This window comes from Bos indicus x Bos taurus, chromosome 13, assembly GCF_003369695.1.
Source record: "Bos indicus x Bos taurus breed Angus x Brahman F1 hybrid chromosome 13, Bos_hybrid_MaternalHap_v2.0, whole genome shotgun sequence".
Taxonomy (NCBI): Eukaryota; Metazoa; Chordata; class Mammalia; order Artiodactyla; family Bovidae; genus Bos; species Bos indicus x Bos taurus.
In genome coordinates, this window is record NC_040088.1 from 6,266,270 (window position 1) to 6,281,552 (window position 15,283).

Genomic DNA, 15,283 nt, shown 5'->3' on the forward strand with positions numbered 1-15,283 from the left:
CCATCCTCCGTGACAACCAAAAAATCTCTAAATACCCCCGGATGGGCAAAACCACCCCCAATTTTAGAATCTCTGTCAAAAGCTAAGCTAGGGAAAATACCCATTTCTGTTTCTCGATGTATAATTTTATACTGATCATTAAACTTATAGCACAGTAAGATTCACCTTGGAGTGGTGGCAGTTTAGTCACGAAGTAATGTCTGACTCTTTGTGACCCCATGGATTGTAGCCAGCCAGGCTCCTGTCCATGGGATTTCCCAGGCAAGAATACTGCAATGGGCTGCCATTTCCTTCTCCAGGGGATCTTTCTGATCCAGGGATCGAACCCACATCTCCTGCTCAGCAGGCAGATTCTTTACCACTGAGCCACTTGGAAAGCCCCCATTAAACTTGCAGCATATTAAGATTCACCTTATAATTAGAAAATATTTCCATATCCAAGACAGAGGACAAATCCCTTACCAAAAACTTCAAGTGCATTATACATATTATATATATATATATATATATATATTTAAAATGTGGTTTTTCCAGCTTTATGTAATTTTTCTTTGTCCACAATAGAAACTGCTTCAATTATTCATTTAGACTGTGTAACTTTCCACATAATGTCTCTTCAGCAGAGAGCTAAAGTTAAATTTCAACCATGGGACTTCCCTCTCGGTCCAGTAGTTAAGACTCCATGCTCGCAATACAGGAGGCACGGGTTTGATCCCTAAGATCCCACATGCTACAGGGCGCGACCAAACAAAAAAACAAACCAAAACAACAACAACAGAACACAAATTGGAGGTTAAAGCAAAGTCTCACTCTCTCGAGCAGCCCAGGTTATGAAGCTGACTCAATATGAGTTTAAATAAAACGGGAACTCTCTGTGAGCAAAGACAGTTTTAAAAATATCTTTCTTCCCAAATGGCATACTCCTTTACCTACTGCATTATCAAGGACCTCCAACAAAATATTGCAAAGGAGTGGCGAGAGTGGCCTTGTTTTGCACCTGACCTTAGTGGGAAGGTTTCAAGTTTCTCACCATTATGTTTATTAGTTATAGCTTTTTCACAGTCTTTATCATGCTGAGAAAGACCCCACTATTTCAAATTTACTGTTTTTAACCATGAACAGATGTTGGACTTTGACATAGGCTTTTTCTGCACCTATTGAAATAATAATATGATTTACGTTTTCTCAGTCTATAGGTTTTTGAATGCTGAAACAGCCATGCATATTTGGGATAAATCTCACTTGGTTATGGTATTTTTATACTTTTTGTATGTTTTTGGGTTTGACTTTTTAATATTTGGTGAGGAGGGTCCTGTTTTTTATCTTTAATCTGTGTCCGAATCACTCAGGAACACTGCACATATAAATCTTTTAAACATGCAGGGTCTTAAACTAGGCACTCATAAAATACTTACAATTCTCCAATTTCTTTTAATATAGTTCTTGAATGTTACAGAGGCACACACTTTAATAACATTATCCTGGGACTTTTCTAATAATGTTAACAGCAACAATGGGTAGTTCTGATTTCCTTCTACAGATTCAAGAAACTTCTCAGCTGGAAAACAATACCCATGTTAGAAGATATGTTATTAAAACCAAATCTTAAGACTGTATGTATATGTGAACTATGTATATTTCTGACTGAAGCATCAACAAATGGAAAGATTAGGATTGTACATGATGTTACATTAAATTTACATAGTATCTCAGTTTTCAGATCACTTTACCATCCATTAACTCATCTCACAAACCTATGAAGTGGCCTGATCAGATGATCACCTCATGTGAAGGAGAATCTGCTTTTCAGAGACAGTAAGTGACCTTAGGGCAAAAAAGTCATATACCCTGTCTTGTTCCAGAAGGATTATTATGAGTACTATTAGTAATGGTAGTAACATTTCTTTTATAGGACTGTGACTAAGATTAAATTTGTTGATTCATTTTAATGTATATTATTATTAACCATATGGGTCTGATGTTTGACTCCCATCTGTTACGTTGTCACTACTGCCCAGAGAAGTAGGTAGTATTACCCTCACTTTAAGGACAAGGCCACTGAGGTTAAGTAAGCTTGTCAAAGATCACACAGCTAGCGGATTTCATCACTGAAAAAGTTTTAGTCCAGTCCTTATTCTATCCTACTAGCTCTGAATATTCCTTTCAAACTAAACATTTCTAATATCAGCAATAACCTTATACAAAGATTTTACTCGTATATTTTAAACTCATACTACAGTTAGGGATAATAAATCTCCTGGGTTACAGATCAGACCATGATGATTTATAGCACTTCCAATTTTTCCCTATCTTAAGCTTCTTAAGGCAGCATCCAGTCCAAGGTTTCAATACTTACTGAAAAGGTCAGCGGTTAGCATCTATTATTCTACAATTTAGTATGATTTAACACCTTCTTTCCAAATTAAGTCCCGAGTTTAACTTCCACCCTCAAACCCTCCCTGCTTTGTGTCTACCATGTGTTTCTTGAAAGATAAAGAATGCTGAACTGAAAAAAATTTTTCAAGAGGGGACACACTATGGTTTACATGGTTTTATAGAAAGCTTTGGTTGCTTCAATATTTGGTTGGTCAATATTTCATATCCGGCAATCCCTGTGAAATGTATGGTTGCAACTCTTATCAGAACATCAATTTATTCCTACATTTTGTCCTGGATTCATAAAACAACAGCACCTCCACCTTACAAAGACACAGTTATTAAAAATAATTTTCATTAAACAGTGTTGGCAGAGGCTTTCTGGGGAAGTCTTAGAACCATTAATTTCCTTTTATCCAAGAATAAATTACTTCTTTAAGCACTAACAGGAAAATCACAATTTTCCCTCACAGAAATCACAAAAGCCTTTCTAGACTAGGATGGATGCATTAACATGTAAATAATAAACAAATAATTCTATTTACTATATATAATATACAACATATTATATACAACATGTATAATATACAACAATATAATATATACTATATATAATATACAACACATATGTGCACACATTCATCTGGGTCTTCATGGAATGCTTCCAAAATCCTCTTTATGAGAATGCACATCAGTAAATTCTGAAGAAGTAGATTAAGAGCATTTCTGGTTAATATGGCTTACAACAAGGATCATTAGCGTACTACCCACAAGACACATGTGGCCCCCAGAAGTAGTTTGTTGGTTTGCGTGTTATTTCAAAAGTTTTTGATGTTAATCACTATCATTTAAAAATGAGAACGCTTCATATAAGTATCCTTATTTTTCAAGCAAAGCTGGAAATCTGATCTTGCAAGACTGGTTTGAATCCCCCCGAGTTAGATGGTTCCAAATATTAATAATATCTGTCCCTTAACCAAGGCAGTTAACCCCGCAGCCTGCCCCCTCACCCCCGGCTTTTACCTTCATGTGCAACTCCTACAGGCATTCAAGTTTGCAATTTTAAGCTTACACTAAAGCTCTAATGAAAATTGGTCAAATCTGGGAGGAGGAGAAGGGGAGGAACCCTAGGTCTTAAAATATTAATTAAACCCAACATGGGGATTACCTAGTTTCATTCACTTAATCACTTTTAAGGCAGTTAACTCTTACCTCTATGCTCTGATTATTGTATCTCTAAAACAGGAAGGTGTAGGGATTTTCAGGAAGGTCAATGAACAAAGCATCCTAAACTTACTAGTCCTTTTTATTCCAAAAGGGATAAAAGTTATTTTACTCAAGAAACAAAAACACAACAAACAAAGAAGGAAAAAACCCACTGCCATATGTTATAAATGAAAAATAAACTATGCCTAAGAATTCAAGTGTTAATCTCTTTTTAAAATTTTACAAACAGATTGCACAAAGGTTTCTCTCACCTGTCCTTTAAGAATAAATCAACCACAAGAGAGTATTTATTCACTTTACCTGGACGCCTGATGGCAGGATCAGGATCAAGAGTCTTCTTTAAATATTCTGTTAGTGTTTGCAAATTTGCATCACTGAGCTCCATTGCCATTGAGCCTAAAACAAAAATGAGGTTTGAGTAATTGATCACATGAGGACACAGGGATGTACAGAAGAGAATCATTTTACATTTTGGATGTCCCCCTCTCTGAAAGTCATCTACTTGATATGCTCTGGGTATCACCTATAAGCTTTATTCTTAGCCAAGACAAGGTTCCAGAAGACGGGCTTTTTTGAATCAGTGATGAGACAATTTTGAGATACAGAAGAAAAAACATATCACAAACTAAAGGTTAAAAATATGAATTATTAGATTTTTTTAAAAACCCACAATAAAATAAGGATCCCATTGAGTTCTGAGATTAAAGAAACTAGAGTAAATTCTTTTGTGTACAACATGCAGCCATAGGTATTGACAACACACTATATACTGAGAATTTGCACCTGGGAAGATAATTTTGGGTTCCTAAGATGACAGCTGCAGTTGTAATTAAAAAGCAACTTTCCACACAAAAGCTAAGTCAAAGCAAAAATAAACAAGCAGAATGACATCAAACTAAAAATGTCTGCGCAGCAAAGCAAACCATCAACAAAATGAAAAGGCAACATACTAAATAGGAGAAAATATTCACAAATCGTATCTGATAAAGAATTAATATCCAAAACATAAAAAAACAAAAAACAAAAAAAAAACTCATACAACTCAGAAAAAAAGAGTCCAGCTGAAAAATGGGCAGAGGAACTAAACAGACATTTTCCCAAAGACAATATGAAAAGGTGCTCAACATCACTAAACACAAGGGAATGCAAATCAAAACCACAATGAGATTATCACCCCGTACCTGTTAGAACGACTATAATAAAAAAGACAAGAAATAACAGGCATTTGGCGAGCATGGGGAGAAAAGGAAACCCTGGTACCTGTTGGTGGGAATGTAAACTGGTACAACCACTCTGGAAGTAAGTATGGAGGTTCCTCAAAAAATTAAAAACAGAATTACCACATGCTCCAGCTATTCCACTTCTAGGTATTTATCTGAAGGAAATGAAAATTCTAACTAGAAGAGATACTTGTACTCCCACTGTCTGCTGTTCACTGCAGCGCTATTAACAACAGTCAACACATGGAAGCAACCTAAGCATCCATCGATGGATAACGCAACGTAGTATACACACAGAATGGAGGATTATCCAGCCACACACAAAAAGGGAAACCCCTGCCATTTGTGACAACATAGATGGATCCTAAGGGCAGTATACCAAGTGAAATAAATGATACATAAATACCACAGACTAGAGATCTCTTCGGAGAAGGCAATGGCACCCCACTCCAGTACTCTTGCCTGGAAAATCCTATGGACGGAGGAGCCTGGTGGGCTACAGTCCATGGGCTCGCTAAGAGTCAGACACGACTGAGCGACTTCACTTTCAGTCTTCGCTTTCATGCATTGGAGAAGGAAATGGCAACCCACTCCAGTGTTCTTGCCTGGAGAATCCCAGGGACAGGGAAGCCTGGTTGGGAGGCTGTCTATGGGGCTGCACAGAGTTGGACATGACTGAAGCAACTTAGCAGCAGCAGAGATCTCTTCAAGAAAATCAGAGATACCAAGGGACCATTTCATGCCAAGACGGGCACAATAAAAGACAGAAACGGTATGGACCTAACAGAAGCAGAAAGTATTAAGAACAGGTGACAAGAATACACAAAAGAAGTGTACAGAAAAGATCTTCATGACCCAGATAATCATGATGGTGTGATCACTCACCTAGAGCCAGACATCCTGGAGGGGCCTTAGGAAGCAAAAATACTACGAACAAAACTAGTGGAGGTGATGGAATTCCAGTTGAGCTATTTCAAATCCTAAAAGATGATGCTGTGAAAGTGCTGCACTCAATATGCCAGCAAATTTGGAAAATTCAGCAGTGGCTACAGGACTGGAAAAGGTCAGTTTTCATTCCAATCCCAAAGAAAGGCAATGCCAAAGAATGTTCAAACTACCACACACTTGCACTCATCTCACACGCTAGCAAAATAATGCTCAACATTCTCCAAGCCAGGCTTCAATAGAATATGAACCATCAACTTCCAGATGTTCAAGCTGGATTTAGAAAAGGCAGAGGAACCAGAGATCAAATTGCCAACATCCGCTGGATCATCAAAAAAGCAAAAGAGTTCCAGAGAAACATCTACTTCTGCTTTATTGACTATGCCAAAGGCTCTGACTGTGTGGATCACAACAAACTGTGGAAAATTCTTCAAAAGATAGGAATACCAGACCACCTGACCTGCCTCTTGAGAAATCTGTATGCAGGTCAAGAAGCAAAAGTTAGAACTGGACATGGAACAACAGACTGGTTCCAAATCAGGAAAGGAGTTATGTCAAGGCTGTATATTGTCACCCTGCTTATTTAACTTATATGCAGAGTACATCATGTGAAATGCTGGGCTGGATGAAGCACACACTAAAATCAAGATTGCCAGGAGAAGTATCAATAACCTCAGATACGCAGATGACACCACCTTTATGGCAGAAAGCAAAGAAGAACTAAAGAACCTCTTAGTGAAAGTCAAAGAGAAGAGTGAAAAAGCTGGCTTAAAACACAACATTCAGAAAACTAAGATCATGGCATCTGGTCCATCACTTCATGGCAAATAGATGGGGAAACAGTGGAAACAGTGACAGAATTTATTTTTGTGGGCTCCTAAATCACTGCAGCCATTAAATTAAAAGATGCTTGCTTCTTGGAAGAAAAGCTATGACCAACCTAGACAGCATATTAAAGAGCAGAGACATTACTTTACCAACAAAGGTCTATCAAGTCAAAGCTATGGTTTTTCCAGTAGTCATGTATGGATGTGAGAGTTGGACTATAAAGAAAGCTGAGCACTGAAGAACTGATGCTTTTGAACTGTGGTGTTGGAGAAGACTCTTGAGAGTCCCTTGGACTGCAAGGAGATCCAACTAGTCCATCCTAAAGGAAATCAGTCCTGAATATCCATTGGAAGGAGTGATGTTGAAGCTGAAACTCCAATACTTTGGCCACCTGATGCGAAGAACTGACTCACTGGAAAAGACCCTGATGCTAGCAAAGACTGAAGGCAGAAGAGGATGGCAGAGGATGAGATGGTTGGATGGCATCACTGACGCGATAGACATGAGTTTGAGTAAGCTCCAGGAGTTAGTGATGGACAGGGAAGCCCGGCATGCTACAGTCCATGGGGTCACAAAGAGTTAAGACAGGACTGAACTGAAATACCACATGATCATGTTTCTATGTGGAATCTTAAAAACAAAAATTCATAGATAAAAAGAGCAGATTAGGGAACTTCCTCAGTGGTCCAGTGACTAAGACTCTGCCTACCAATGCAGGGGGCATGGCTTCTATCTGTCCCACATACTGTGGTATGCGGCAAAACAATAACAAAAAAAACAGATTGGTGGGCATGGCAAAACAACAACAAACAGATTGGTTAAAAAAAACAAACAGATTGGTGGTTGACTGCATGGCAGGGGCAAATGGATGAAGGTGGGTAGAAAGGTACAAATCTCCAGTTACAAAATAAATATATAAATCAGGAGGATGTAATGTCCGACACAGAGACTCCAGTTAATAGCAGCGTGCTGTATATTTGAAAGTTATTAGGACAGTAAATCTTAAAAGTTCAGAACAAAAAAGACAAATATATTTGTAATTATGTGTGATGATGAACGTTAATTAACTAGGTTTATTGTGATCATTTCACAATATATACACCATTATGTTGTGCACCTGAAATTAATGTTACATCTTAATTATATCTCAATAAAAAGCAACTTTTCAAATATTTAAAGCTTAAAACTAAATATAAATCACAGAATATGCTATGACTGACCAAAAAAATCCACATCTAATATATTACAAATGATTAATAGGCTTTATAAAGGGCTACAGCTAATGCTGAGGTTGTGAAGAGTACTCCTCCAGAGCCAGAAACCACAGCCTTCTAAGGAGACCAATCTTTGAAGCTATCTGTATTCTCCTCAACATGCTCGTTTTTACCACAAGGGAAGCCAACATGATGGCTGATTTGGTAGACTCCACCACTTATATATATTACTTCCTTTGATACAGGGCAAACCACTCTATGGAGTTCCACTCAACCACACACACAATTCACTGAGAAGCAACTCTTCCTGTTTTTTACACCAAAGGTTTGGAAAATGCTATGCATCATATTCACCCTCTTTTGGAGATGTGCTTTAAAAGCTTCAAGAACCCAGAGCCTGGCCACAGAACCATTTTATTATGGAACACAGGCCGGAAAGCAGTGATTTAATCAATTTATTTCCCATTCTTTTTTCTGTGTTGAAATGCTGAATCTGTTATGAAAACATGAAAGTTTGCTGTTGCCAAGGAAAACCGTTTACACCAGTATATATGAAATTAAAAAAAAAAAGTCTTTACTACATGCAAATTATTCTACCTTTTGGGATTTACACAAGGCAGCATGTGTGTTTGGGGGATTACAGAAGGTAACTGAACCTATTTTGTTGAGTTTAAATTTTAAATACACTCCTTAATAAATTTGCATTTTACTAACTTTCTTCATGACAGAGTCCCATGCAAGCTGGCACCTGTCAACCTTATCTCTGACCTTCTTGCTGTCCAGCCACCAAAGCCTTCTTTCTGTTCCTCAAACCAGACAAAAGTTCTCCCTGACTGTAATAACCCTTCCTTCTAATTTGACATCAGGCATCATCCAGCCCACTGTCAACTCCTCAAAAAAGCCTTCCACAATCATCATCCACCTCATCCCTATTGCACTGTTCACAGCACTTATTCTCATCTGAGGTATCTTTGACTTGTCATCTCTTATTTGTAAGCTCCCTGGGGCAGGGACTTTGTAGGTCTTGCTCACCTCTGTAGCCCAGGACCTTCAACATTGCCTGGCACACAGTATTCACTAAGCATTTGCCGCATGAACTAATGGATAAGCTAATATGTCAGTCAAGCGGCTAAAACATGGATCCAGTCTGGATTGGAGACTATCCTCTGAGCATCAGTTATTAGCAAGCATGACATAATGTAGGAACTCAATTATATCTGTCAGATAAATAGTGACCAACATACTGACATAACTGGTTTCCGTTCATTCAAAAATGCTTCAAAGAAGATGGGAGTTTGAACTTTATCCTGTATATTGTTCATACTTGCCAGTGCTTATTTCGGAGGTCAGGACTCACTGTCTCCTCCACCTAGACGGCTCTGCCCCTGGAGAGCTTTGTAGTTCACTCCCTGCTTCATTCAGGTCTCTTTTCAAATGTCACTTCTGTTTTGAGCTGCTGTCCTGGACCATCCTATCTAAAACAGCACCCAGCTCAGTCACTCTCCATTCTCTGGTTCTGCTTTTCCAATTTTATCAGGCCTATAAACTGCTTTCTTGTTTACTATGCTTTCCCCTCCATTAGACTGTCAGCAACATGGGAGCAAGGACTTTGTGTTTTGTTCACTGCACTCTCCCTCGATTCTTAAAACAGTGAAGAGCGCCTACTGTGTATTTGTGCCCTATTTTCAAAAGCTACATACCCTTTATTGATCTTTTTTCCCCCATCAAAAAGCAGTCATGCTTCGCATTTATTCAGTTAATTGCCTGTGAGACAGAAGGGCTGGAGCCAACCGACTCTAGGAGACACGAAAGTGACGCCCACAAAACGGCGAAGCTGAAGGGCCAGGTTAAAAAAAAGTGTATGGCGGGAAACTGTGTGTGTGTGCAGTGGTGGTGGTGCTGGTGGAGGAGTATAAGCACGCATGCTACAACCCCCAAAAGGTAAAATACTTTATAAATCTTATATTTTTAATGTTAAGGGACTAAACGTTTGTCCAAAAATCCCTTTTCTGTCTCCTCAGTGACAGTGTCTATAAACCCAAATTGTAAGCTTAAGTCCTGGTTTGTGAAAATATGACACATCAGGTAATTTTAGAGAATACTCCAGAGGCAGCAAGATTAAGGTCTAGTTATCTTTATTTGCCAGAGGTGGAGGTACACTGACATTCTGAAATATGTGCAATATATAAATGTAAAAAGCATTACTGACTTTAAAGACAAACTAGAAATGAAAAAATTCACTCTTTTGCCTTTAAATGAAGGCTGATACTTTACTTCTCCACTGAGCTATTTTTGGAAATCTCTACCCAAAAATACATGAAAAACATGTACCACAATGGGCTTCCCTGGTGGCTCAGCTGGTAAAGAATCTGCCTGCAATGCAGGAGACCTGGGTTCAATCCCTGGGTTGAGAAGATCCCCTGAAGAAGGGAACAGCTACCCACTCCAGTACTCTGGCCTGGAGAATTCCATGGACTCTACAGTCCACGGGGTTGCAAAGAGTTGGACACAAATGAGTGACTTTTGCTTTATGTACCACAATAAATCAATTATGCCAGACTTTTTGTTGAAAGACTGGCTGGACCTAAGTCTAGCCTCTTCTCAAAGGTCCTCAATTACAGATGAAGACATTTGGAATAAAAGCTTTGCTTTCCAAGGCCACCACACAGAAATCTGTGACGTAAGTTGACCCAAGATGTATGCCTTTTCCTTAAGATATTTCCTCTGCATTAGAGAACCACTCCAGAGGCCCTACATCTGGGGGAAGGGAGAGAGATCCAATAAATGAAAACCATCTCGCACACACACATTAAAAACACACTGCAGCACCTCAGTCCACCTTCTGCTTTCTCATCACAGGAACGTACCACTGAGATGCAGAGCCAAACTTTTTACATTGTCTACAAAGCCCAATGTGATCTGACCTCCAGACACCTGTTCCTTCACATACTACTCTGTGAAAGCTAGATTTTCCTCGAACCCTTTGTACTTTCTATTCGCTCTGCCTGGAATGTTCTGTTCCCTCATCTTTCCATAGCTGGTCTCAGCTCAAATGCCACCTCCTCAGAGAAGTCGCCTTCATCTGTCATTTGTCTGGAATTATTTAAGCCATTTATTTGTAACCTTGTCTCTTTCCCCCTCTAGAATATAGGCTCCCCAAGGGAAGGAACTCTGTCCATTTTGTTTGAGACAAAAGAAGATAAATTTCACTGTATTCAAAGAGATTAAGTGGATTAAATGAAGTTATTTACCAAGTTATTAAATGAATAAAGGAACAAATTAATACCAAAGGTACAGCACTGCCCCCAAACCTATCTAATACTGTACAGAAAATGGTTCTCCTCTATCCTAGCTCTCATAGCAAAAATCAAAGTAAACAGAGGGGAATAAAGAATTCCCCTGCACTGGTGTAAAGAAATGAAAGATATAGGGTCTTAAGAAGTAAGAGGCTGGGTAGATCCAGTCCCACGAATTATGTGAAAAATGCAGACACACAAAAAAGGGCCAAAATCTTCACTGTGGTGGTCCAAGAGGAGACGAAAAAGAGCACTGGCAGGATCCAAAAGTAAAAAGTCCCTTTTCATGCATGACTCTTCCGAGGAATAATACTTGTGCATCTACCATGTGGCAAGCACTGGCCATCTGCTTACAGCAGCAACAAGACAGGTAAGGTATCAGCCTTTGAAATTTGAAAAAGACAATAACCAAGTAAACTATTAGTGATTCTAGAACATGATAAAAAAAAACTATGAAGTAAATAAAACTAGAGTGATATGATCAGTTGAAAGAGATCCTTTGAAAGGTTGGTCAAAAAGAGGCGTAACGTGAGTGAAACCTGAAGGACAGGGAACCAGCCTTGCAAAGATCTGCTGTTGGCATGTCCAAGCAAACGAAAGGCGCGTCCGAACGCTTTCTGGAGGACATGCGCTCGGAACACGTAATAAAAAGAAAACGTAAGCAGCGTGGCTACAGTGGTCAAGGAGAAGAGGTGGGTGGGAGAGGTGGACAACGGTCACCCCAGATGGGGCTTGGTAAACCAGGGTAGTAACTCAGGGGACCCGCAGCCACTTTATGAGGTAAATGTTTTCAACCCCGCTTTTCCAGATGAGGAAGTGGAGACTCGGAGAGATGAAGTGGCCAGCCCTAAGGAGGGGTTAAATCTGAAAACGAATCCAGGCCTTCTCGTTCCTAAGCTGAATCCCAAAGCTCCGAACATTGTAGGTGTTCCCTCAAGAGGTGGACCCTGGTAACCCGACAGGTGCACGGACCTCCTCGGGGACACAGACCACAGTCTAACCCTCACGAGCAACTCAGCAAAGTGAGATCACCGGGCCCGTTTCACAGCCGCGGAGACCAAAGCCCTCGGCGGTGTGGCGCTCCGCCACCACCGCCGCCGCCCTAACGGGAAAGGGAGGCCCAGGATAGCAGCGGCGGCCGGGGCGGCGGCTCGTACGCCCGCTCCGCAGCCGGCCAGGCCCCGCAGCCGCACTCGCCTCACGATGCGGGCGGCCGGGTGCGCCGAGAACGGACGCACGGGTGCGACCAATGAGAGCAGGCCGCCCCGAGAGCGCGGCCAATCAGCGCGGCGCTAAGGAGGAAGAGGCGGGCGCTCGCGCCGCACGGGCCAGGCCTAGCCCGGGCCGTCCTCGCTCCTCACAGGCCCAGGCGGGGGTGGGGTTGCTTACCCGAGCCTGCACCTCAGACCTGGGATGCCGCCAGGACAGGCGAGACGCGAAAGCGAAGCCCCTGCCCCCGGACGCTTCCCCAGACATGGGCCAATGTTCCGCTCTCGCCCGGAGGTGCGGTCCTGGCTTCCCAACGTTCGGAAGCGCAAGGAGCGCTTCCACCCTCCCCCAGCCGGGTCCCGAGAAGCCCCGACACTAGGCCGTGCAGGCCTGCGCCTCACCTCGTGGGGACGCGGGAACGGAGAAGGGAAGCCCAGTCACGGACCGTAGCCAGCACTCTCCACTCCTACCGCCACTCCACACCTCACATTCAAACCCCGGCAAAATGGCGCGGCAGGGAGGCTGCGGCCGGGGCGCATGCGTACAAGGGGCCGAGTAAGGGGCGGGGCCAAGGCGCTCGGCTCCACCCAGATTCCAATCACCAATCACGGCCCCGCTCTGAGGGGGCTGACGTCATGCGCGGCAATGGTCTTTGACCGCGCTAGTGGGCATCCCTCTCGCGGTTCTGAGAAGGGCACACATGAGGCGCGTGTCCGCTGAATTGTGCCCTCTTTTGATGTCAGGGCTAGAGTCAGGCATCTAGTGGGTCTTATACAACTATCGAAGGAACTGTCCAAAGTCATGGCCAAAGCATCTCCGATAGAAGAGAACTTTTCTGCCCCTCGTGGAGCTTGTTTTAAAGAGAGGAAAGGAATAAACAAGATCTTTTCAGATTTGATAAGTGCTGTGAGAAGATTGAAAGACAGTGATACGGCAGGCAGTGACGTAGATTGTCAAGGGGATGGCCAGAGGAGATCTCTAAACAAGTGACCTGAAGTTCAACAAGAAGACAGCTATGGATTAGCCTGCAGAGCTTTCCAGGAAGAGGGGATGCTAATAGCAAAGGCTCTGAGACAGGACCCGGCTACACTGGGGCTTAAAAAATAAAGTGGAGCATGACAGGAGGAGTTAGATCTGCAGGGGCTAGATGATGTAGGCCTATATTGCATGGAACATACACTAAAACAAAACAAAAACTGTCTATCTGAAATTCACATAGAACCAGGTGTCCAATATTTTATTTGGTGGTCCTATCTCCATTATATTTTCTTCACAGCATTTATCACTCCTTGCAATTAATTGTCTCTTTTTTCAACTGTCCCCCAACTGTATACCTAAGGACTCTGTTCAAACAAGGGCATTCTCTTTACAGCTGTATCCCAGCACCTAACACAAGGTAACTTCAATAAATATTTGCTGAATGTTGAATTAAATGCCGTATATAAATAGGTGAAGTCCATTGCGAAAGGTGTACATTATTAGAACACTGGTGGAAAAGATGTATTTCTACCATTGCAGCAGTAGTACAAGCAATCATCTTGGTCATACTAGTTCGCTTTTCTGGACATTTTCCTCTAGTACGGGTGAGAGCAACCCTGGTGACTTAACAGTTTTTCATCCCTGAACGCCAATCAGGAAGGAAGCTGGCTGGCATCTTGTGTCTGTCTAGCATGATTACCAGGTTTTGTAGGAAGCCCCACACTTCCCAGGTGGCGCTAATAGTAAAGAACCTGCCTGCCAATGCTGGAGACTCAGGTTCAATCCCTGAGTCAGGAAGATCCCCTGGAGAAGGGCATGGCAATCCACTCCAGTCTTCTTCCTGAAGAATCCCATGGTCAGAGGAGCCTCGTGGGCTATACAGTCCATGGGGGTCACAAAGAGTCGGTCACAACTGGGGTGACTTAGCACACACATAGGAAGCCCGCAGGCTGTGCCACTTTTATTAAGTCTGTGGAAGTGGCTCCAGCAGGGCCATCTCCCCTCGCCCTTAGCAGCCAGAGGAACCATGCAGGTGAGGGCCATGGAAAGGCTTGTCCTCCCTCTCTACTCTCTGTGGGGCCCAGGTGACCCGTGAAAATTCCCTGGGAATTCTCATCCTGCTCGCTCACCACATGCACACACTCTTAGGTTTGCTACAACTGCTGCTGTGTTGAAAACCAAAGAAAACAGTTCAGCCATTTTCAGGAGCAAGAAGTCAGTACGCATGTAGTCGTCTTTCTTTCCGAATCCTGATAAAATAGTACATACATTATATGTATACTCTATGGAAAGACTTTCTGAAAGTGGAAGACACTTCCATTTGATTTGGATTCAGAAAAGCATGGACACATCTGACTGTCCTTGGAAAACAAGTCTAAGTTTGATTTTGTCTCACTTTTAAAAAGTCCAGTTGAGATCCAGAAGAGTGTTGATATCTAAAGTTGAGACAGGTCTGATTGCTTCTTACCTTTTATTTTATTGATTATATTTTTAATGTTAGCATCTTTTTTCTTTTGGTGTGCTGCATGGCATGTGGGATCTTAGTTCCCCCGCCAGGGACTGCACCTGTGCCCCCTGCAGTGGAAGAGGGGAGTCAACCACTGTGCCACCAGGGAAATCTCTCTCACTTTTTTTTTAACGAAGGCAACTTCCTTTCTTGGGCACAGGGTGGAATATTCACATGGTACAAATAGCCTTTGGTCTTTCACTAACTAGGATATTGTTGTTTACTCGCTAAGTCATGTCCGACTTTTGCGACCCCATGGACTGCAGTCCTCCAGGCTCCTCTGTCCATGGGATTTTCCTGACAAGAATACTGGAGTGCATTGCCATTTCCTTCTCCAGGGGAGTTTCCTGGCCCAGGGATGGAACCCACATATCCTGTACTGCAGGTGGATTCTTTACCACTGAGGCACAAGGGAAGCCCAGGTAGAACATTCTGTTCAGTTCAGTTACTCAGTCGTGTCCGACTTTTTTTGACCCCATGGAC

At 42.0% G+C, this 15,283-nt stretch overlaps 1 protein-coding gene across 2 annotated transcripts in view; it reads right to left on the reverse strand.

Annotated features, from left to right (window-relative positions):
• Nucleotides 1-12,850, reverse strand: part of CSE1L (chromosome segregation 1 like) — a 35,409-nt gene extending 22,559 nt beyond the window's left edge. Inside the window, exons 1-3 of one of the 2 annotated variants that reach the window (XM_027558322.1) lie at nt 12,717-12,850; nt 3,904-3,999; nt 1,416-1,558 (exon numbers count right to left, since the gene is read on the reverse strand). In XM_027558322.1, coding sequence (XP_027414123.1) covers nt 1,416-1,558; nt 3,904-3,994 — 234 coding nt within the window. In that variant the 5' untranslated portion in view covers nt 3,995-3,999; nt 12,717-12,850. The remainder of the gene's footprint in view (nt 1-1,415; nt 1,559-3,903; nt 4,000-12,716) is intronic. The other variant, XM_027558323.1, reaches the window with a different exon arrangement.
• Nucleotides 12,851-15,283: the final 2,433 nt, after the last annotated feature.